We start from the raw sequence: 20202 nt of genomic DNA on the forward strand, positions 1-20202 counted from the left end.
GTGAGGTGTTTGTCCGGCAATGACTTTCGGGTATGACTTCTTCCCCCATCACGTGCGCCTGCTCGCGGCGCCACTTCTTCACTTAGTCCCCGATTAGGAATGCCTTATGCAGACTTCGGTGACTTTTGAAGAGCGAGATATGCATCAGGGCCAAGAGGGCTCGTTGGCGTCGTTTGAAGCACCTCGCTGCTGTGTCGCGCCTACTGGATCCGACATCTCCAACCCATTGAACACCGAACACTCTACATCATACACGATCATCCAAGCCGAAGCCTCAAGAAGATGCTTCCGTCACGACGACTTAGTCGAACGCACAAGTCTGAGGCTACCGTGACCCATGTTGATGGCAATCGGATACCGACGGCCCTGAAGTGAACAATGGCCCAGCTTCGCAATGCCAAAGCCTCAAGTTACCCTCTTCCCGTTGCTTGTTCCGGCGCACACCGAGATGAGCTGGGGCTCATCCTCCAAGCAGTACATACACTTTCGATCAACAATCCCTAGCTGGATCACGATGTATATCACGATGTCTCTACTTTCAGCAGATGGCAGCCAATGCTCCCGCAAAGGTACTGTTGTCGCAGGCCAGGCATATAATCTGACTCTGACGCCTGTCAAATTCAGCTCAGCCGGTACCCTAAGGTGGTTCTCCTACCAGATATCGCTGTACTATGCCATCGCCACCACACTTCATGTCATCGAGAGCATATTTGGACGCTGCCTTTTTTGGACTCCAGTACACGTAATCTCTTTTCGCGCCCGAAGGTCGCGCTCCACCAGCCTGGAGTTGGCGAAGTCTTTTGGGGCTAGCCGATAACTCTACAGATGTTGCGCCCAGGTCGAGATTCCTGGGGAAACAAAGCAGGACGCCGAGTTCGATGCACTGCCGCAGATTCGGAAAACTGATAAGAGAGTCCAATGTGTTTCTAGCTCCAAATTGCTTCCCTCGGCGTTGCAGATATCGAGAAGCTTAGCTACTCCGAGGAGGACCGCAAAGCAATGCCCGCCATATAATCCCAAGGCGCTAGTGTTCAAAGCATCACTTCTTATCGAAATGCTCCGTCTTTATGTAATTGCCATCTTTGTCCTCCAGCACAATGGTGTAATGGTCCTTCGGGTCGTTCTCACTTGAATGATCGGCTTCTCCCTGGCCGTATTTTCAGGCAGAGTCTTACCGCTACCCTTGATAGCCTTGGTCGCACCGTCTCTCATAGCTTCACTAGCAACAATGGCAGGCCTTGTCCAATGTGTCGTCTGTGTCGCTGCGCGTAATTCGAGCTCTTTGCCACTCTGGAGAATGGACCCAAGTAATTTGCTGGCAACTATCTTGTTGCAGCTCATCGCGAGTAGTCAAGTCTTGAGCGTAATGCGACGAATGCCTTCCGTTGAGCGCGGAGTGGAAGAATTGAGCCTAAGAGGTCTGCTATGTTGTACAAACGACTCCAGCTTGGTGTGCGAAACAGCAATCTTATATACAATGCTGACTTGGAGGCATTCGACACTCGTCCAATGCTGGCGGCACGAAAGCGCCATGATGAAGCGCCCGGTGGGGCTTGAGCATGTCGATAGAACGCTGCGCACAGTACGGCATGCCTGCAGAAGTCTCATCATATGGCAGGAAGAACTTGTTGGCGCTTCGAGCATGTAGCCGGGTGTTTCACAAGGCTCGGCCAAAGATGTCAGAGCGCTTCGCCGCAGTGCACATGCTGACGGCCAATGGAGAGCATTGTCACCATCCAATCGGTCTCTTGCAAGACTAGAGCGAAAGCAGGTCGTTCGTTTGGCGTGACCGGTGACTGAGTGTTGCGTTAGGAAATGCCCACTGTTGAGCTCGTACATGAAGCAAAGCGGCAATGCCTTGGCGGGGCGTGCACCAGGGTGGTCAGCTCACCTGCACGCTCGTCGAATGCTCTCTCGCCGGCGATAACTCGTCTTTCCACTGCTCGTCCGGCACTTGTGCGAGGCCTTCACGTCGCTGTCATCATCTCTACGGATAGGTCAGGTGGTCAAGGGGTTTAGAGACGTGTACGTCGTTGCGCAGAAGCTTCACGACCAAGTCTGGAGCGCCAGGTCAGTCCCTCTTGCTCCAACATCAGTCGTTTGCGTCCACTAAATACACATCCAGTAATACGGCACATAGAAAAGTCGTGCTCAAATGCGCGCCTGAGATTCGCCTGCAACGTGAAAGAGAAATCTTGCAACAGTTTGAGAGCAATTCGTGTATCAGGAACTTCATCGACCATGGCAACGAACCCCCCTTTCTGGTGTTGGAGCACCTCGAGCTTGGTGCGCTGAAATCGTCAAGCGAAAGAAGTTTTTCGAGGCAAGACGTCAAATTCATCGCTCATAACGTTCTATCCGCGCTAGCATCCCTACATGCGAAAGGAATAGCACATACAGGTAATCATGATCCAGCTGTGTCCTGCAAGGTGGGCCTCGGCTGAATCTTGATTTTGCAAGACATCAAACCAGACAACATACTCCTCAATTTCAACGCGAGCGGGACGAGAGTCGTGGATGCGAAGTTGGCCGATTGCGGTAAGGTGGAGAGACTGATAGCCTCCATTGCATCAACTCGACGCTTACACCACCTCTTCCAGGCGACGCTTGTGATGTCGGTCTTCAAACTGATCCTCGCGGTACAGCTCATGCAATTGGAGCTGCTATCTTCCGAAGCCCAGAAGCCTTACTGGGCCTGAAATGGTCGACTCCAACAGATATCTGGTCTTTCGGCGCCACGGCGAGTCTTACACGCATTCCACGCTACTCGGCGGCTAATGTCTTGATAGCTTTTAAGCCTTATTTTCGGGCGAAACTTTCACATCTTCAAGCCCCCAAAGGTATCGGCAGATGATGCCGAATTTCCTGTGCATGTCTTGATTCAACAAGCGAGATACTTTGGACCCTTCCCATTGACCTACAAGTCGTTTTTGGATGAAGAACAGGAAAAGATTTTGGCTGCGATTCACATTCACATAGAAGAGCAGTGCATTCGAAAGCCGTTCTCCCAGGTGGAAGATGAAGAATTAACGCCAGAGGACAAGATATTCCTCTGTGAGATCATGAGACTGGACCCGAGGGATAGGCCGACGGCAAAGGAGCTGCTCAAACACGATTGGTTTGCAATATCATGATTATGATGTGAGAAAAAGAAAAAGGAGAAGTACCTGCCTAATGCTCGCCCCTCTGATTCTCGGCCGTCTTCAAAGCGACTGTGGGATACACTAGTATGATTAGACTGAGGCCCACAAGTGATCGAATAGGAGACGCGTAGCTCGGGTTACTAGCGAATATATGCAAAATCTTGGATCTACTAGAACTCGGCGATGATGTTTGCTGGAGCGTAATCCTCTGAAGCGACGCCACGATGGGCCTGTTTAGCAAATCGATCACAAGACGATATGCTACAGAGACATCAAAAGATGCATGTGAATCCGTCCCAGAAGACGGGACTTGGACATTGTGGAGCTATCACTGGTATCAAAGGCGACCAGTCGAGCCAGCCGTTGGACTGAATCTGCAGCAAGACGTGGCTTGGATTGGCATAGAACAGACTTGTCGTCTTGCAGCGAACCCAATCAACGACAAGAGCCGTATAGCCATGCTTGTCTCGGACTGTAGACTCAGACACCTTGCAGCCACGCGACTGCAGCCACAATCCACACACTACAAGCTAAACCTTGTCCGCACTTTCTCGTCACCAGCCTTCCATTGCCATTCCTGCCCACTGGCCTTCTGAATACCCTTGTCAATTCTTCTCAACTTCATCGTGAACCTCGGTCCAAGCTCTTGCAATCCAACGCGAACATCCTCAGCACCCTTCATTGGCTTTCCGTCTGCACCTTGTATCGGCTTCTCCGTTCCTTTCTTATCACGAAACACATATCGATGTCTTCGTAAGAAGATATAGTCTCGCTGGTTGTGGAGCGTCAAGACTTGCCGACCTTGGATCTCTGGCCGACTAGGAAACAGTGATTTGAATAGATGTGCAGCGAGCAAACCAAGCGGCGTGCGGAAGCCGTTTAGTATTAGCTCTGGGTAGTGGTTTGTTGGATTACCGTGTCCTGGTAATTTGTTCCCGGGTATCCATTTCGATATGCTGAAGTGGAACATGGGTCCATTCGGCAGGTGCACAATATCTATGCCTTTCGGTTTCTTCATGTCCTCGTTGAGCACGACGACATGTGTGTATCCTCGCTCCGCATCTGATGCATACGAGCAGATTTCTCGCACGCTGTATTTGTATGAGTGGAAGTGTGCTGTTCGTCGGATGTATTTGCTATTGGGGAAGAGTCCGGTAAGTAGTTCGGCTTCGTGATGTAGGGTGGAGTTTATCGAAGTCGTGATGAGCACTTTCGGTTCGCGATCGGTATCGTCGAAGAGAGCTGGGAATTTTGCTTTCAGAGCTTCGGGTCGCACGGTGAGATCGGTGACGCCTGTCGCTGCTGACGGGGCTATACTGGGCGCTTCGCTGGGAGCACGTTTTCGCGAATCGCCCTGCTTGTCCGTGTCCTCATCCCCTTCGGCTTCACTCCCCTCCTCGTCTTCCGAGTCAGAGTCTAACATGCTGTCGTGGTCATCGTCCTCATCCGGTAGTACATCCTCTGCGTCTGCATCTGGAATGTTCGCATCGTCTTTTGCTTCCTCCGGCAAGAGCTCTGATTGATCTGCGACGCTCTCGAGCTTCCTTCGTTTGGGGTCCAGAATGTTGAACGCTTTTCCAAGACCAGCATCGTCTTCGTCGCCCGAGTCGATCTCGTCCCATGTTCGCTTTGCGTCGATCGTGGCAGGCACATTCTTCGCTCGCCGCTGGTCTCGTAAATGTGGGTTCTTATCCTCATGTCTCCGCCGTCGCATGCGCTCGTCTCGCTTGGCATTCTCCTTCTCCCTCTTTACTTTGAGATGTTGCTCGTTTCTCTTGATCTTGTTGCCAATCTTGTTTGGATTGAACGACCCCATTTTTGTGCAGCGAGTTGTGATGTCGAGTGCAGTGTCGCAGATCAGTCTGGCTTGCAGCATCGAAAAAATGTCGGAGGATCGGCGAGACGCCACAGTCAGCCACGGCCCTGAATCTCCACCATCCCGAACATTTCAATGTTGTTCGAGAAGGAGTCACAAACGCAACTCCCCCATTCCACTCTTTTTCCTGTCAGAATCAGCTCAGCATATCGCACATTCGTCGCATCTGCTGCGGCTGTGACTGAGAAGAGGCTGTGCTGTTGTCGCGTGACTCAGGCTCTGGATGCTCTTCAGGTTGAAGCCACGCCAATTCTCGACCGTCACAGCACTTCAAAGATTTCAATTACAGGTCCGGAAACGAACACCCACCATGGCGAACGACTACAAGACCTCCAAGGGTCAAGTCTTTGACAGAGACACATTTGAGTCCTGGAACAAGCGCAAGAACTTTTACTGGCAGTCTTTCGAGCCATATGGAGCCACAAAAGGTCTCTTTGACTATGGAATTGCCGAGCCCTTGGAGTATGAGATCCTCAACATCTGGAGAGACCACTTCGTCCGCAGCGAGAAGATGATTTCGCTCAAGACGTCAATGCTCACCCCATACAAGGTCCTGAAGACATCTGGCCACGTCGACAAATTCGCAGATTTCATGTGCAAGGATCCCAAGAGTGGTGAAATCTTGCGAACGGACCACTTGATCAAGGATGTCATTGAGACTCGCCTCAAGGGTGATAGAGAGGCTCGCGGGGAGAAGGTGGAGGAAGTTGACGATCCCAAGAAGAAGAAGAAGGCCTCCAAGGTTGCCAAGACTGCTGTGAAACTGGACGATGCCGTTATCAAGGAGTATGAGCACTTGCTCGCTACACTGGATGATTGCCAACAAGAGGACTTTGCGAACATCATCAAGAAGCACGACATTCGCAACCCAACTACTGGCAACGAGGTCGAGCCACCTGTTCCAGTCAACCTCATGTTCCAGACCGAGATTGGTGCATCTGGTAAGGAGCCAGCATTCCTTCGCCCAGAGACTGCTCAGGCCCAGTTTCTTGCGTTTCCAAAGCTCGTTGAGATGACCGGTGGCCGTCTCCCATTCGCCTCTGCATGCATTGGCTACTCATTCCGTAACGAGCTTTCTCCTCGCTCCGGCCTTCTCCGTGTGCGCGAGTTTCTCATGGCAGAGATCGAGCACTTTGTGGACCCAGAGGGTGGCAAGAAGCACCCAAAGTTCTCCCGTGTCCGCGATATCAAGCTCCCTCTGCTTGCTCGTGATGTGCAGCAAGCAGGTGGCTCTACACCGACTGAGATGACGGTTGGTGAAGCTGTTGACAAGAAGGTCATTGATAACGAGACTCTGGGCTACTTCCTCGTCAGGATCATGCAGTTCATGCAAAAGATCGGTATCGACATGAGCAAGCTGCGCTTCAGACAGCACATGGAAAACGAGATGGCTCACTACGCGGCCGACTGTTGGGATTGCGAGCTTCTCAACTCTTATGGCTGGACAGAGTGCGTTGGCTGCGCTGATCGTAGTGCGTTTGATTTAAGCGTGCACCAAAAAGCTACTGGAGTCAACTTGCAGATTCAAGAAACACTTCCAGAGCCAATCAAGTCCACCGAATGGGTCGCGCAGCTCAACAAGAAGAACTCTGGCCCTCGTTTCAAGAAGGAGGTTGGCAAGGTGCAGTCGGCCCTGGACTCCCTCTCGCAAGAACTGAGGGAAAAGCTCAGCATCACGCTCAAAGATGAGGGTAAGGTCGAGGTTGACGTGCCTGAGATGGGCAAAGTCGAGCTGGGCAACGACCTGGTCAAGTTCGAGCAGGAAACCACCACAAGAACGACACGCGAATTCATTCCGAATGTCATCGAGCCTTCGTTCGGCATTGGCAGAATACTGTACAGTCTGCTGGAGCACGTATGGTGGACGAGAGAGGGCGATGCTGCACGTGCAGTCATGTCCTTCAAGCCATCAGTGGCTCCCACCAAAGTCCTCGTTGTCCCACTCCAGAAGGACTCCCGCCTCACTCCAACAGTGCAGGCACTCGAGGAGCGCCTTGACGAGGAGGCAATTTCATACGAACTCGATCAAAGTGGTGTCAGTATCGGTAAGCGCTACTCTCGTAACGACGAAGCTGGTATTCCATTCGGCATCACTGTCGACTACGAAAGCTTGGAGGACAACAGCTTTACCCTACGTGATCGTGATACAACCAAGCAAGTTCGTGCAAGCCTGGACGACATTGTGGATGCAATCCACAAAATGATCAAGGGCAAGGAGTCCTGGGCTGACGTGCAGAAGCGTCTGCCGGTGGTCGAGGCCAAGGAAGAAGACAAATAGATTGAGGCGTGACGAGCAATGAGGATCGAAATTACGAGTGATGGAGGAAGCAGCATCGCGCTGTCCAGGCCTTGGGGTTGCACAGCGTTTCGACCTGAAAGTCGGTGCAAACGCCCTCACGGACCTGCATCAGCGAGACGAAGTGCAGGTGTCATGATGAAGGTAGATTGGCATGACGGCCGACATCTCGTGATCTCCGGGCTGGCGGTGAAGATGTTCTCATCGCGTTCTCACCGCATGCCTTTTTAGTACTTGACACCTTTGACCATCAATCAAATAAAGTTCACTCGACACTGTTCCAGAGACATCTTGACACACCTAACGACCTAGCATTAGACTTGCGGCACAGCATAAGGTGCGCGGTCGGGCTCGGAGAGGTTCGCATCAAGCGGCTGCAGGTAAATTGGTGCTGGCCGCCAGTCACAGTTCGAAGCTAAGTAGGCTGTCTGCCAACGCATCGTGGGATTCGATGGGACCGATGCACTCGGCGCCATCTTTGCAGGCATTGCCAGCTCACCAGCATGCAGCCGCGAGGGTGTTGCCGTGTTCCCCATGGCGCATTGCAGCCTCATGTATACCACGATCTGGCCGTGATCGCGTGGGTGTGTGAAGACGAGAGTTTTTGCGTCATGCCACGGTATCTTGCTCGCGCTGCGCGAAGGAGTGGTTGCAAAAGCGATCGGAATATGCAGGTCGAGCAGACGCCGAGTGCGCAGTCGGTCCTCTTTCTTCGCCCACTTTACACCGCCTCTCGTCGACGCATCGCATCGCAGCGCATCCTCTCACAAACCATTGTTATCAGTCTGCGCGCACAGCGGCGCGCACCACCTTCGATTGCGCACCCAGCACAGCGGAGCGGATTGCGGAACCACAGAAAAGTCGTCGCCTGTGTCTCGGAACGAGGCGTGACTCTTGCTTGGCGCCGGTCTCGTCTTCCTCCCTCTATGATAGGTCCTTCCTCTACCAATGAAATAACGCTTCAAGGACCTGGATCGCGTCCTGTCACTGGCTGGTGAGTATCTCGTTTCCCAGGGCAGTCATGTTGATTGTTTACGCCGTCACGGCCGCGAGGCAAAAGACGGAACTGGCACGTCGCCGTCGCGATTCGCTGCCCGCCGTCGCAGAAGCTCGCGCATGCTGGGCCGACGACTGGCATGGCATGCCGAGGGAACGACGTGCTGCGGTCGCATATCGATAGCGGCTAACGGTTGAGAGACGAGTAGAGCATACATCAACGACAGAAGATTTACGCCTTGCAACGAGTAGTGACGCGCCGACCAGACGACACACGCGCTTGAGCGACACGAAGAGCTGCCTGTATCGCGACATCATTGTCAAAGCAGCGCGCGACACCGCCATCGCGCCGCGCGAACCTGGAAAGAGCGAGGCGCGTCTCGACTACCGATAACCGGCGGCGCATTGCTGTCGCGAACAAGTCGAGATGCAGTACGGCGGTGTTCCACCGCAGCAACAGCAACCTCCTGCGGCTGCACCGAAGAGGTACGATGGCAAGAACGGTGCGCCATTGTACGCGCCCGAGCATGGAGGACACTACGGCGCCAGCGCTGCCATTGCTGCCGCGGGGCATGCGCCTCCGCCAGAGACCTTCACAGGGCATTGGCAGAATGTAAGATGCGATCGACCTCAGCTTCGACGCGTGCGATATCGCTGACTGTAGGACTAGGTGTCGCAAGGACTGCAAGGACCGTATCGTGATATTCTCAACACCTACTGGCAAAACCAAGTGACCAAGCTCGAGACTGAAGAACATGACTACAAGCTTCATCAATTACCTCTGGCACGTATCAAGAAGGTCATGAAGGCAGATCCTGAGGTCAAGATGATTAGCGCGGAAGCGCCCATTCTTTTCGCCAAAGGCTGTGACATTTTTATCACAGAACTCACAATGCGGGCATGGATCCATGCCGAAGAGAACAAGCGACGAACGCTTCAACGCAGCGACATCGCATCGGCGCTAGCTAAAAGTGACATGTTCGACTTCCTCATCGATATCGTGCCTCGAGAGGATGCCCAGCCTGCTCACAAGAGGCGACCGGAGTACCAACAACCTGGCACCTATCAGGTACCTGACCCGTCACAAGCACAAGGTCAACCTCTAGATCAACAGCAAATGGGTGGACAACCAGACTTTGGTGGCGTGGATTCTCAGCACATGCCGCAAGCGCAGTATCAACAGCAGATGGGCGCATACCCGCCGCCCCAACAACCGCCGCAATATGGCGGACAGCAGATGTTCGATCCCAATATGTATGGTGGACAGCCACAGGCATATCCAATGGGACAGATGCAAGGCATGCCCCAACAGAACGTAAGTGGAAGCCTTCGACAAGTACAGCGAAGAACGCTTGATTGACTGACGGTAGTTATAGATGTATCCTCCGCAACAAGCTCCTATGGGTCAACAGTATCAACCGAATCAACAAGGCGGTAACGAACACGATGGAGACGGCGATCAGGACTTCGTTAATTCGAATGGTTAGAGACCAACGCGCCCCAAGATGAAGGACCCCCATTGTTGTTGTGATTCAGATTGTCGCCACTCGTGACGGCACGCCGATGCCGGAGCATTCTTTTGGAGGCATTGAGACGTAGCACAGTCTCGTTGTCACTGGTGGAGTTCGTGCCCTTGATGTGGTGCGAAGGCATTCATCTGTCGACATTCTTTTGCTTCTTCGCGAATTGGTTGCGGAATATGAGCAAGAGTAGAGTGAGCAGGTCTCGATGTGCCACGGCACAGGCACGATGAATTCACTGGCAAGTGAGCCGGATTCTTGACGTTCAGTGTAACGATTTGGTACATAGCTTCAACATAACGACGACATGCATTTGGACTAAGCTCATCACGTCATGCTGGGGTGAGGATGGGGAAGATTTTGGAGACGTGCGCGTTGGTGCCTGAGCGGAAGGTCGGCCGTTTCCACCACGGCCAGGGTCCCCTCGCGACTGCCCTCAATTGTTGATGACCCCACCTTCACCTGCGGCTGGCGCTTGGAAGCTGCGGACGAGCTCATCAACTCTTTCTTTTGGTCACAAACCAAACTTTATCCACTTCATTTCCAATCGCACACACAAACACCTCCTTCGCACCAACACCGCAACCACTTTCAACTTCAAACACAAACACAAGAACACCGTCACAATGGTCAAGGCTGGTACGTCAAACTGCCCCGCACCGCCGCCAGTCGCCCGCTAGCAGGCCTCGACATTGAGTCGGCGACAGCGGCGAAGACAACTTCTTGGTACCCACGTGCTAACACATGGCGTTTAGTCGTCGCTGGTGCCTCCGGTGGTATCGGTCAACCACTGTCCCTCCTCCTCAAGGCCTCGCCGCTCGTCGACCACCTCTCGCTGTACGATGTCGTGAACACCCCAGGTGTCACCGCCGACTTGTCGCACATCTCCTCCATTGCCACCATTGATGGCTACCTCCCAGCCGACGATGGATTGAAGAAGGCCCTCACTGGCGCTGACATCGTTGTCATCCCCGCTGGTATTCCACGTGAGTACACTCCTTTCATACAAAATTGTTACTGTTGCGGCGGCGGCTTGGGTGAACGGAAGAAGTCGGGTCAATGGATATGGAGCTAGTGTAATATGGCTGTGGCGAGATCCGGGATACCGGTCACGATGGGTAATGTACTGCGAGTGCGCAGGCCGAGGACCAGTGGAAATGCAGTGCTCGGCGTTGTCGCCATTCTCACATGCTGATGCAATCTCACAGGCAAGCCCGGCATGACCCGTGACGACCTCTTCAAGATCAACGCAGGCATCGTTCAGGGTCTCGTCCAAGGCATCGCAGAGAACTGCCCAGACGCCTTCATCCTGATCATCAGCAACCCAGTGAACAGCACCGTTCCTATCGCTGCCGAGGTCCTCAAGAAGGCCGGCAAGTTCAACCCGAAGAAGCTCTTTGGTGTTACCACACTCGACGTCGTTCGTGCCGAGACCTTCGTTCAGGCCCTCACGGGCACGAAGGACCCGGCCAAGACGGTCATTCCAGTCATTGGAGGTCACTCTGGCGAGACCATCGTTCCTCTCTTCTCCCTGGCCAAGCCAGCTGTGAACATCCCAGCCGACAAGCTTGATGCTCTCACCAACCGTAAGCTGCCAAGGTCCGTCTCCTCGTGAGTGAAAATGACAGCTGACCACGTCTTAGGCGTCCAGTTCGGTGGTGACGAGGTCGTCAAGGCCAAGGATGGTGCTGGTTCCGCCACTCTCTCCATGGCATACGCTGGTTTCCGCTTCGCCGAGAAGGTGATCAAGGCTGCCAAGGGCGAGTCTGGTGTCGTTGAGCCAACCTTCGTCTACCTTCCAGGTGTGAACGGTGGTGATGAGATCCACAAGGAGACCGGTCTCGAGTACTTCTCCGTCCCAGTCGAGCTCGGCAAGGACGGTGCCCAGAAGGCTGTCAACGTTCTCAAGGACGTCAACGACTACGAGAAGAAGCTGCTCACTAAGTGCTACGAGGGCCTCAAGGGCAACATCGAGAAGGGTGTCGACTTCGTCCACAACCCACCAGCCAAGTAAGTTGTCTTTCCCGTTATCTTTGCCGCCACAGCCAATGCTGACTTTACTTCCAGGTCGTAAACGCTTTCATAATTAATGGCCAGGTGCCAGGTGCCAGGCATGATGGCATGAGATACGAACCCTCGAGCGACTAGATAGCGAGTCATACAGGAGTGCATAGGAATGATACCAAAAGCTGCCCTTCTGATCGATTTTTTCCGTCTCACTGATGCGCGTTTTCTGCTTCTGTCTGGACGGCCGGCTCTATTCGGCGCTGCGCTCTGAAGGCTTGTTTTGGAGCGTTTCCGTCGCTGGGTACCGGTGGCTGTCGGGGTACAGCTACCTTTGCTCAATCTGGAACTCTTGGACCACTTCCGTTGGTTTACGCATATATCAAACGTTTCGTCGTGCACATTGGAATGACACTGGCCTTCTCGGCCCTAGCCACCTTGTCTTCAGTCCTCCTCATGCCTTCGCTCCCTTCATCTTAATCTGGAACGTAGCAACTGGAATCTCCGTCGTCTCCGCCGTAACTGTAACTTCTATCCCCAACCCTTGCAATGCGCCTCGAATTATCCCGCAAGGGAAGTATAAATACTACAATCCGGCCCTCCTGTCAGCGAAACCAAAGCAAAACAAGAAGGCGGAGTATAGAGAGAAATATATGAACTTACAGCTTGCCCTCTCCTCAAAGCATCCTCTCCCGCTCTCGGCCCAGCTCTCCGATCCACGGACATACGACTTATCGGTTGAAAACGGGAATCCGTGAGCACGAAAACTCCTCGATGGTTTGTTTTTAGGTTGTCGATTTGTTTGCGGAAGAGAATTGTCCAGAGGTCTTTGCAGATGAATTTTATGGCTTCGAGGGGGGTTTGGGGGCGGGGTTTGGTGTGGGAGAAACTAGTGCATAGGAAGATCAGTATCCGGAGGGATATGAATATAGATCTTGGGGTTGAAGGAGAGAAAGTAATGAGATTGGGATGGGGAGGGGATGAAAGTACCTACCGCTCTACTAGGCCTTGTCCAACACGATAACCTAAATTATCGAGACGCCAGAAGACTGCTTCGCGTGTGGAGGAGTTTTCGAGGAGAGGTGCGCCGCCGATGTTGGAGGTGCTGATTACGCTGGTCGCTGCTGTTCCTGTAGCTGTGGTTGTTGTTGTTGTGCTTGCTTCTGCTCCTGCTTCGCTGGAAGTCTTCTTTCCGCTTCCTGCTCCATCACTCGTTGTTGTGATCTCTGGGACTGTGGGTAGAGAGCCTGTAGGTTGCGATTGCGATTGCGATTGCTGTGTTGTTGTTATGGTGGAAGATGTGGTAGAAGAGCCATTGCTATTACTGTTATTGAAGATTTTGCTTCGGCGGAATTCTTCTATGAGAGCTTGTTCGCGTGCGTGGAGTTGGTCGGTGATGCGTTGCGCGAGAGGGACGAGTTCGATGAGGAGGAAGTCGAGGCAGGAGACGTTGAGTTTGGGGTTTATGATATCGTCTTCGGGTATGCCTGAGGGGTTTGATCGAGACATATTGGTGTCGAGGTGTCTGTATGCTGAGCTCGTAATGTGGTAGACAGTTCGGAGCTTGGAGCACTGCGCCGGAGCATGGACGTGAGTTGCAGTGGAGTGGATGCATGTGAAGATCTCCAGTAGCCGGATCGGATGTGCTAAAACTGTGGGACGGATAACCGAGTTTGAGCACAAAGGGAGCAGGATACACATTTTCTAATGGCAATGAAATGGGATGCGCTCCAACATAGTCAATCGGGTGTCAAGAGGCCATTTAATGCCGGCACGGCGAATGTACATAGATAGACATGCAAAGTCACACATATCTATCCAGGTGACGCTTTGAATGTGCTCAATTCGCTAATTCTTACATTGCATGATATCCGCCTCTTTTTCCGATCAATTCAGCTTGATCGGACCTTCCGGCAACGCAGAGACCTCCTCTTCGGGCAAAGGAATAGGCGCGTCAGTCGCAGTAGCAACTTCAGTAACAGGTGCCTGGTCTTCGCCAGCTGTGGCAATCGTCTCAGGAGCAGGATGACCGTCCATCGCCGGAATATCCTCCTTCTCCGAATTGGCCTTCTCCCACGCAGCGTTGAAGTCGCTCTTCACTGCGCCCGCCAATGCACTTTGATCCTCGTACCCTTGGTCAAGGACCACTAGTTCGCTCTCCTGAAGCATGGTCTCCGCCGTCTCCCTCAAAGTCTCGCCAATCTCGGCCGGAAAGAAAGAAGAACTGGTCCCCGATGAATAATCACCATCCCGTCCAGGAGGTCTCCGAGCCGTACTCGTGCGGTTCTCATCGTCCTGCGGAATCTCGTATTCGAAGTTGCTAGAGTAGATGACGGCAGCGAAAGCACCCAGGTCACTGACTTGGTCGACAGCAGACAAGTACTCGTTCCCAAGAGGTTCCTGCGCTGCTACGCCTGCCATGGTTTCCAGCTCGCCACTACCGGCACCAATCACGTGGGCCTGCTTGCAGAAAATTGGGAGCACATGTGCCACCTTGCACTTGTGCTCTTCAATTTCGACGATCCTGGGTGCCTCTCTACCCGGAGGAGCTTGCTTGAATGCCTCCGTCGCAACGCGGAAGTCCACAAGATGTGAAAATGACGCGTCGAGGAGGCGTGTGAGCACGTAGGAGAATGTCGGCGAGTCGATGAGGTCGGATGTCTCGTCCAGCAATCTTCGCAGAGAGTCGGTGATGAGCCCCTCTCCGGTCTCGCTCAGGGGATCTGAATCTCGTCGCGCAGGTGACTCCTCATCGTCCGAAGATCCAGCTTGCCGTATCACGTATTCCTCATCCTCTCTGGGCGGCAGTAGGTATTCCAACCACTTTTGGCTTCGTCGCTCCTCTTCTGTGGCACCTTCAATCTTCCTTCGCACCTGCATTATCAGATCTGCCAGCCTTTCGAGAGTCACATCTTCCCTGATATTAACCGGGCCGAATACCTCCTTCACAGCTGTCATCACTCTCTCCATGATATGCTTGCTCCCGCGATGCAATAACCACCAGCTGAACGTGAGGTACTTTCGGTTCGTCTCGAAGTCATTACCGTAAACATTATCGTAGTTGTCATCGTCCCTGTTTTCGAGTGAAATGGTGGAGGCGTGTTGATCTTGTGGCGGGGAAGCGAGTGCTACCACGGAGGACAGATATGTTCGGCGGCCAAGCAGATTGAGTTGGATGCGCGTGAGCAGTGTCAGCAGGCACATGGAGTATAGCAGTGTTAGTGCACGCGTGATAGACTGGATCTTCATGTCCTGCCATAGCTGCCCCTTGCTACGCTTTGGCCTGTTTGAACCGCCTGGCACCTCCAACGTGCTGCTGTTGGCGATCTGGCTGGCATGCACATAGCTGCTACTCTGCAGACTTGCCAGACTCTTGCCATCATCGTCGACCGCGCTCGAAGGTGCTGAAGGAAAGTCTGATGATGCTGCGTCCGAAGCTCCCAGTCGTTGTAGCCGCTCTCTCCGCTCTTGCTGTAGTTGCTCCGTGATCTCCTCCACGGGCAGCGCGTTTACGATGTCATCGCGGAGGGTCGGGAGAAGGGCGAGGACGGTGTAGGTGCAGTCTTCCTGGTTCTGTTCGAATCGTCTTCGCAAGCTGCCCAGGTATTAGCTTTTAGTGTAGCCCCCCAACTCTATGTGTGCCTACTTCTCCTTCGCGACTCTCTCCTCGGTCATGCGCTGTCGCGCTTCTGTTATCTTGCTGAGAACATATTGCCCCGCGAGGTATCCAGCGCCCAGAACGCCAACGCCAACGACCAGATTCGTTCTGTTCCGCCGAAACCAACGACGAGTAGCCGCAATCATTCTACACGCTGCATCAGGGCGATAACGACGGCGACACTGCTCACACTTCTCCACGAATTACAAGACGGCGAGTGGCGACGTGAAAATGCTGCTACGGTAGACCGAGAAAGGGCGTCGGCAGTGGGTGTTGTTGCGAAGAGTGGCCGGTGATCTGGCACGCGAATATATGATGCGTGGTGCAAGCAATGCTGGTCGAGACAGAGTGCGGGCGACAAAGGGACCGAGGTTGGCGGCAAGACCGCGACACGACATCACCACACAACTGCCCACTTTCTCATCTCGCCGCAAAATTACGCCGACATGTGATTCTTCGCCTTTTGCCTACTCCTGCTTTTACCACTTTAGGACGGCACCAGAGGATTGTTTCGCTATGCTGTGTTCAGTCGGTATATCTTGGTGCATTAATAACAATGACCTCAAGCTCCAGCTCTGTGTGCTGATCAGTGATCCTTCACTCCTGCAAGCGCTATATCAACATACTCCAGTAAGCGGTGCACATTGACATCTGTTTACTCTCACAGTCATATCCAACACTTCGCATCACAACAACTCTGCCCGCCTATTGCATTACAATACCTACTCAAAATGGCGGACAAAAAAGAAGGCTGGTCTGCCACAGCTCAAGCGTATTCAACGAAAATCGCCCATCTCACAGGTCAAGGCGGCGAAGCCCTCCTCTCCCTCCTGACATCCAACTTCCCACCCCCAGACCCTCAATCCGCCTACATCCTCGACGCCGGCGCCGGAACCGGCGTCTTCACCAAACTTCTCTCCACAACCTACCCCAACATCCACATCCACGCCACCGACTTCGCCCCCTCTATGCTCTCCCTCCTCCAAACCCAAAACCTCCCCAACACCACCACCCAAATCCTCGACTCCTCCCAAGACCACATTTCCCAAGGCCTCCGCCCAAACACCTTCTCCCACGTCTTCAGCACCTTCCTCATTCAATTCCTCCCCGGCGAAGGTCCCAAAACCGCCATTCAAGAAATGACCCGCACTCTCAAACCCCAAACCGGCCTCCTCGGAACCGCAATCTGGACAAAAAGCAGTATGCACGAACCATGGGATCTCGCATGCAGTAATCTTGACCCCTCATATATCCCGCCTTCGGCTTCGAATCCTTTTGGACAAGTTATGAAGAATATTCAAAATCTTGAAGATGCGTATAGGGAGGCAGGGTTGTTGGATGTTGTGTCTGAGGAAAAGGAATTGTGGTTTGAGTGTAAAAGTGGAGAGGAATTTGCGGATTATTTTATTGATTCGAAGAATCCGGCTTTTATGACGATGCAGAAGGGGTGGAAAGGGGATGTGGAGGTTGTGAGAAAGGAGATGGCGAATGTCGCGAGGGAGAAATTTGGGAGTGGGGATGGGAAAGTGAGAATCCCTATGGTGGCGGGATGTGCTGTTGGGAGGAAGGCAGAAAGTTAGCGGATGGTGTTGAGGCCAAGGGATGTAAAGAACGTAGCTTTATGGAAGTCGTTCAAATTTCTGCTAGAGGAGGGTATCGTCTACACACAAGTGACAATTAACGAAAACGCCGTCGCTAATTTCATTCTCCATCATCTCATGCAACTGCTTGAACGATCGCAGACAAGTACACAAGCAAACAAGAACGCGCATCGTCTTCCGTCGCCATGCTGCCTTTCACCTCATAATCAAGAAGCAGTAACCGTCACGCCATACAGCTGCAGCCTCGCGACGACTCTCTTGCGACACATAGGGCAAGAGTCCACCTGAGCCGCACACTCACGACAAGCCACGACGTGCCCGCAGTCGTAGAACGCCGTGCTGATGGGATTGTCATAGCAGATCTGGCACGTGCTCTTGTCCTCATCGGTGACCGTACCGCGAAGAACGAACTCTCCATGCTTTCTGCCCTCGCGGAAAGAGCCTTCAAACACATTGCCGGTAGCACGCTCAATCAGCTTGCCCTTGCCATGCATCTTGTCGTGCTCCCAAGTACCTTCATAGATGTCTCCGGTAGAAGCAAGAATGATCTTGCCCCAGCCGTGCATTTCGTTGTCTCGAAATTCACCAATGTATTCATCACCGTTGAGATTGATCAGGTGACCAGTGCCGTGGTAGTAGACTTTGTTCCACTCGCCTTCGTAGAATGGACGCCCAAGCCAGTCGCGAATGCCTTTGCCAGTAATCTCGATATCTTCTGGTACCTCGTAATCAGACTCGGCTTCGGTGTTGCGCATGACGATGTCGCCATCGCCATCTACGATCGTAGGTGGCTCGGGTGTTGCAGCCTCGATGGTGGCGTTGATGCGTTCAGTCAGTGCGGCCAGGCGCGCACCCGCTTCCCCCTCTTCTGCAACAATGTGTGGATCCGCGACAGGTGGTCCTGGAATTCGGTGGTCGGGCCACTCGTGGATGGCTGAGTTAGGAGGATCGGCGAGATCTAGTGCATATGCATCTTGAAGCTCTTCTGGCAGCCAGCTTTCAATCTGCACGTCGGCTGGCTGCAAAGAGATATCGTGGCGAGCGTACAGTACTGCGTAGGTGACCTCGCCATCCGGACTGTGGAACTCATCGTATGGGCTATCGTAGCCATCATCAGGTGCTCGCTCCTGATCAGATGGCGCTTCGATGCCAGAGTGCTTCTCTCGCGCTTGCTTCTCGGTCAATCTGGTAACGCGTCCGTCGTGATAGGCGTACCAGCCCTGTCCCTTGCCGTGAGGACGCACGTAAGCGTTATATCTACATGACTGCAAGTGCCCGCAATGAGTGACAAAGCCGAACAGTGTGTATTGCCGCCCGGAAACTTCCAGATCGTCAGGTACCTCAACACGATTGGTGATCTTCTTCCACTTCCGGGTCTCCTTGTCGTGCTCTTGTCTTGTGAGTTCAAGTGTCAACAGCTGCGGCGTGGCGATTAATTTTGGGTGCTTATTGACAGCATCCTGAATCGAAGGATGTGTCTTTGTGTCAAGTCGATTAGAACCACATGCATTGTTGCGCTCTGGATGGAACTCGCCCACAAGTTCATTAAACTTGAGTGCTGTCTTTGGATCATCTGCACAATCTCGATGCAGAACTTCCCTCAGGCGGTACAGTACCTCCATTGCATCGGCCACCAAGTGAGTGCCGGTTCTCCCGAAGTGGGGAGATCGCCGTCTCGTGAACATCTTGAACAGAAGAGTCTGGAAGTAGTTGCGGAAGGGGCTAGGCATGCGAAGGTCTTTCACGAACTGGCGAAAGGGCGAGAAATGCAGCAAAGGGAGCGTTGCCGACACATACGGATGGGACTTGGTGAAAGGTCGCAAGCCCGTAACTTGAGTGATATCGTCGGCATTCAGTTGGCTGTTGTCCCATAGACAGCCGGTTGGATCGTCCATGACTCGAATGTAGACTCTGAACGCCAGTTTGTCGTCGGTGAGCAGAGGCTTGCGCATGCCATGGTGACGAAGGGCGATGTGCGAGCGCGGATATGTGGTGAAGTACTTCCATCCAATATCGGCTGACTTCTTGTGGAACTGGTGTGCTTCGGTGCGGAAATTGTACACGCGAGGCTCGGAAGGGTTGTAGAGCACCACGGACATCTGAGCGGCCACTGAGCGACGCTTTTTGATCTTCGGCACACAGTCAAGGAACGGTAGCGGCGGTCGTTCAAATTCTTCTGTCTCTTCGAAGTCCGGTGACTGCATGGTTATGCATTCCAGATATACGGACGGATAGTCTGATCGACGAACGCCGTGCGGATAAAACTTGATCTGCCAGTCGTAGCCGCCGATGCGGACAGTAGGTGACCGCATCACATCGGCAGGCACCGGCTTCTGTTTCGTGCCATTGAAGACAGGTATCTCCCAGTCAAGAATGCCCCGCTCGACCTCATTGATTTCTGGGTCGCTAATGTCGGTGAATGTATCTTCATGCCAGTACCGCTCATCAAGCGCGCTGTGCTCGGCTCTCGACTCGATGTACTTGAGCTCGTCCTCGCAAGGCTCTCTGTTTTCAGGTGCGTCTTCTTGCAACGGGTACCACCGCCTGCCAGTCGAGGTGTCACTAGCACCGTCGTCGCCGCCAGCGTGGTCGCCATCTGCATTGTCATTCTCGTCATCGTCATCCTCGCTGTCTGAATGATCTGTCTCTCCTAGATCCTCTCGTTCGTCATTCGGGGGCGCAGGAGGGCCTGCTGGAGCGACCTCGACGTTGGGTGGAGCGACGGCGGCAGGTGGGAAGACTGGCGTTGCGAGTTCGGGCGGAAAGGTCCAGTCGTTGGCATTCATGGTCGCGAGGTGAGGCAGAGGAGGCGGTGAGCGACGTGCGGCGAGTGGACGAGGGGCGTCAACGGGACCTGGACCGTGGCGGTCCATGGTGAGGACGTAGACCGCAGTCACAGTGAGGCGGGAGTGTGTTTGCTGGTTCGAGTTGCTCGGTCGCGAGGTTTGAGCGAGATGGTTGAAGTGATTTGGTGGAAGGTTGATGATCTGGTCGAAAGAAAGATGAATAGATGTGTCCGCGCGGTGGCTGGGGTCGAACAATTCACTGCGCGCACAATAGGGCGGCTGTCTCTATTGTGGCCGCAGCTCTCGCGATTGTCACATGCGA

The 20202-nt window shown here is 53.4% G+C and overlaps 10 protein-coding genes across 10 annotated transcripts; 5 read left to right on the forward strand and 5 right to left on the reverse strand.

The window, feature by feature from the left end:
• Window positions 1–1039: 1039 nt before the first annotated feature.
• Window positions 1040–1341, reverse strand: RHO25_011241 (uncharacterized protein; the record flags this gene model as incomplete). Its single annotated transcript, XM_065603387.1, is given in 2 exon segments — window positions 1040–1111; window positions 1129–1341. The coding sequence occupies 2 exon segments, from the start codon at window positions 1339–1341 to the stop codon at window positions 1040–1042; spliced, it is 285 nt and encodes a 94-aa protein (XP_065459459.1).
• Window positions 1342–1676: 335 nt separating this feature from the next.
• RHO25_011242 (uncharacterized protein) lies at window positions 1677–3134 on the forward strand (the record flags this gene model as incomplete). The annotated part of the gene is made up of 6 exons (XM_023601903.2): window positions 1677–1728; window positions 1998–2070; window positions 2126–2400; window positions 2461–2538; window positions 2601–2740; window positions 2790–3134. 6 exons carry the CDS (start codon window positions 1677–1679, stop codon window positions 3132–3134), a joined length of 963 nt encoding a protein of 320 aa, XP_023450936.2.
• A 532-nt stretch (window positions 3135–3666) lies between these two features.
• On the reverse strand, window positions 3667–4959 carry RHO25_011243 (uncharacterized protein; the record flags this gene model as incomplete). Its single annotated transcript, XM_023601902.2, has 1 exon — window positions 3667–4959. One exon carries the CDS (start codon window positions 4957–4959, stop codon window positions 3667–3669), a length of 1293 nt encoding a protein of 430 aa, XP_023450626.2.
• Window positions 4960–5329: 370 nt separating this feature from the next.
• Window positions 5330–7297, forward strand: RHO25_011244 (uncharacterized protein; the record flags this gene model as incomplete). Its single annotated transcript, XM_023601901.2, has 1 exon — window positions 5330–7297. One exon carries the CDS (start codon window positions 5330–5332, stop codon window positions 7295–7297), a length of 1968 nt encoding a protein of 655 aa, XP_023450839.2.
• A 1441-nt stretch (window positions 7298–8738) lies between these two features.
• Window positions 8739–9798, forward strand: RHO25_011245 (uncharacterized protein; the record flags this gene model as incomplete). The annotated part of the gene is made up of 3 exons (XM_023601900.2): window positions 8739–8924; window positions 8982–9626; window positions 9688–9798. 3 exons carry the CDS (start codon window positions 8739–8741, stop codon window positions 9796–9798), a joined length of 942 nt encoding a protein of 313 aa, XP_023450624.1.
• Window positions 9799–10457: 659 nt separating this feature from the next.
• RHO25_011246 (uncharacterized protein) lies at window positions 10458–11905 on the forward strand (the record flags this gene model as incomplete). The annotated part of the gene is made up of 5 exons (XM_023601899.2): window positions 10458–10470; window positions 10587–10817; window positions 11040–11417; window positions 11475–11841; window positions 11899–11905. The coding sequence occupies 5 exons, from the start codon at window positions 10458–10460 to the stop codon at window positions 11903–11905; spliced, it is 996 nt and encodes a 331-aa protein (XP_023450625.2).
• Window positions 11906–12289: 384 nt separating this feature from the next.
• Window positions 12290–13344, reverse strand: RHO25_011247 (uncharacterized protein; the record flags this gene model as incomplete). Its single annotated transcript, XM_023601898.2, has 3 exons — window positions 12290–12421; window positions 12499–12724; window positions 12830–13344. The coding sequence occupies 3 exons, from the start codon at window positions 13342–13344 to the stop codon at window positions 12290–12292; spliced, it is 873 nt and encodes a 290-aa protein (XP_023450622.1).
• Window positions 13345–13722: 378 nt separating this feature from the next.
• On the reverse strand, window positions 13723–15639 carry RHO25_011248 (uncharacterized protein; the record flags this gene model as incomplete). The annotated part of the gene is made up of 2 exons (XM_023601897.2): window positions 13723–15430; window positions 15482–15639. The coding sequence occupies 2 exons, from the start codon at window positions 15637–15639 to the stop codon at window positions 13723–13725; spliced, it is 1866 nt and encodes a 621-aa protein (XP_023450623.1).
• A 585-nt stretch (window positions 15640–16224) lies between these two features.
• Window positions 16225–17073, forward strand: RHO25_011249 (uncharacterized protein; the record flags this gene model as incomplete). Its single annotated transcript, XM_023601896.1, has 1 exon — window positions 16225–17073. One exon carries the CDS (start codon window positions 16225–16227, stop codon window positions 17071–17073), a length of 849 nt encoding a protein of 282 aa, XP_023450621.1.
• A 227-nt stretch (window positions 17074–17300) lies between these two features.
• On the reverse strand, window positions 17301–19967 carry RHO25_011250 (uncharacterized protein; the record flags this gene model as incomplete). Its single annotated transcript, XM_023601895.2, has 1 exon — window positions 17301–19967. The coding sequence occupies one exon, from the start codon at window positions 19965–19967 to the stop codon at window positions 17301–17303; it is 2667 nt and encodes an 888-aa protein (XP_023450836.1).
• Window positions 19968–20202: the final 235 nt, after the last annotated feature.

This window comes from Cercospora beticola, chromosome 7 (genome assembly GCF_033473495.1).
Source record: "Cercospora beticola chromosome 7, complete sequence".
Classification (NCBI taxonomy): domain Eukaryota; kingdom Fungi; phylum Ascomycota; class Dothideomycetes; order Mycosphaerellales; family Mycosphaerellaceae; genus Cercospora; species Cercospora beticola.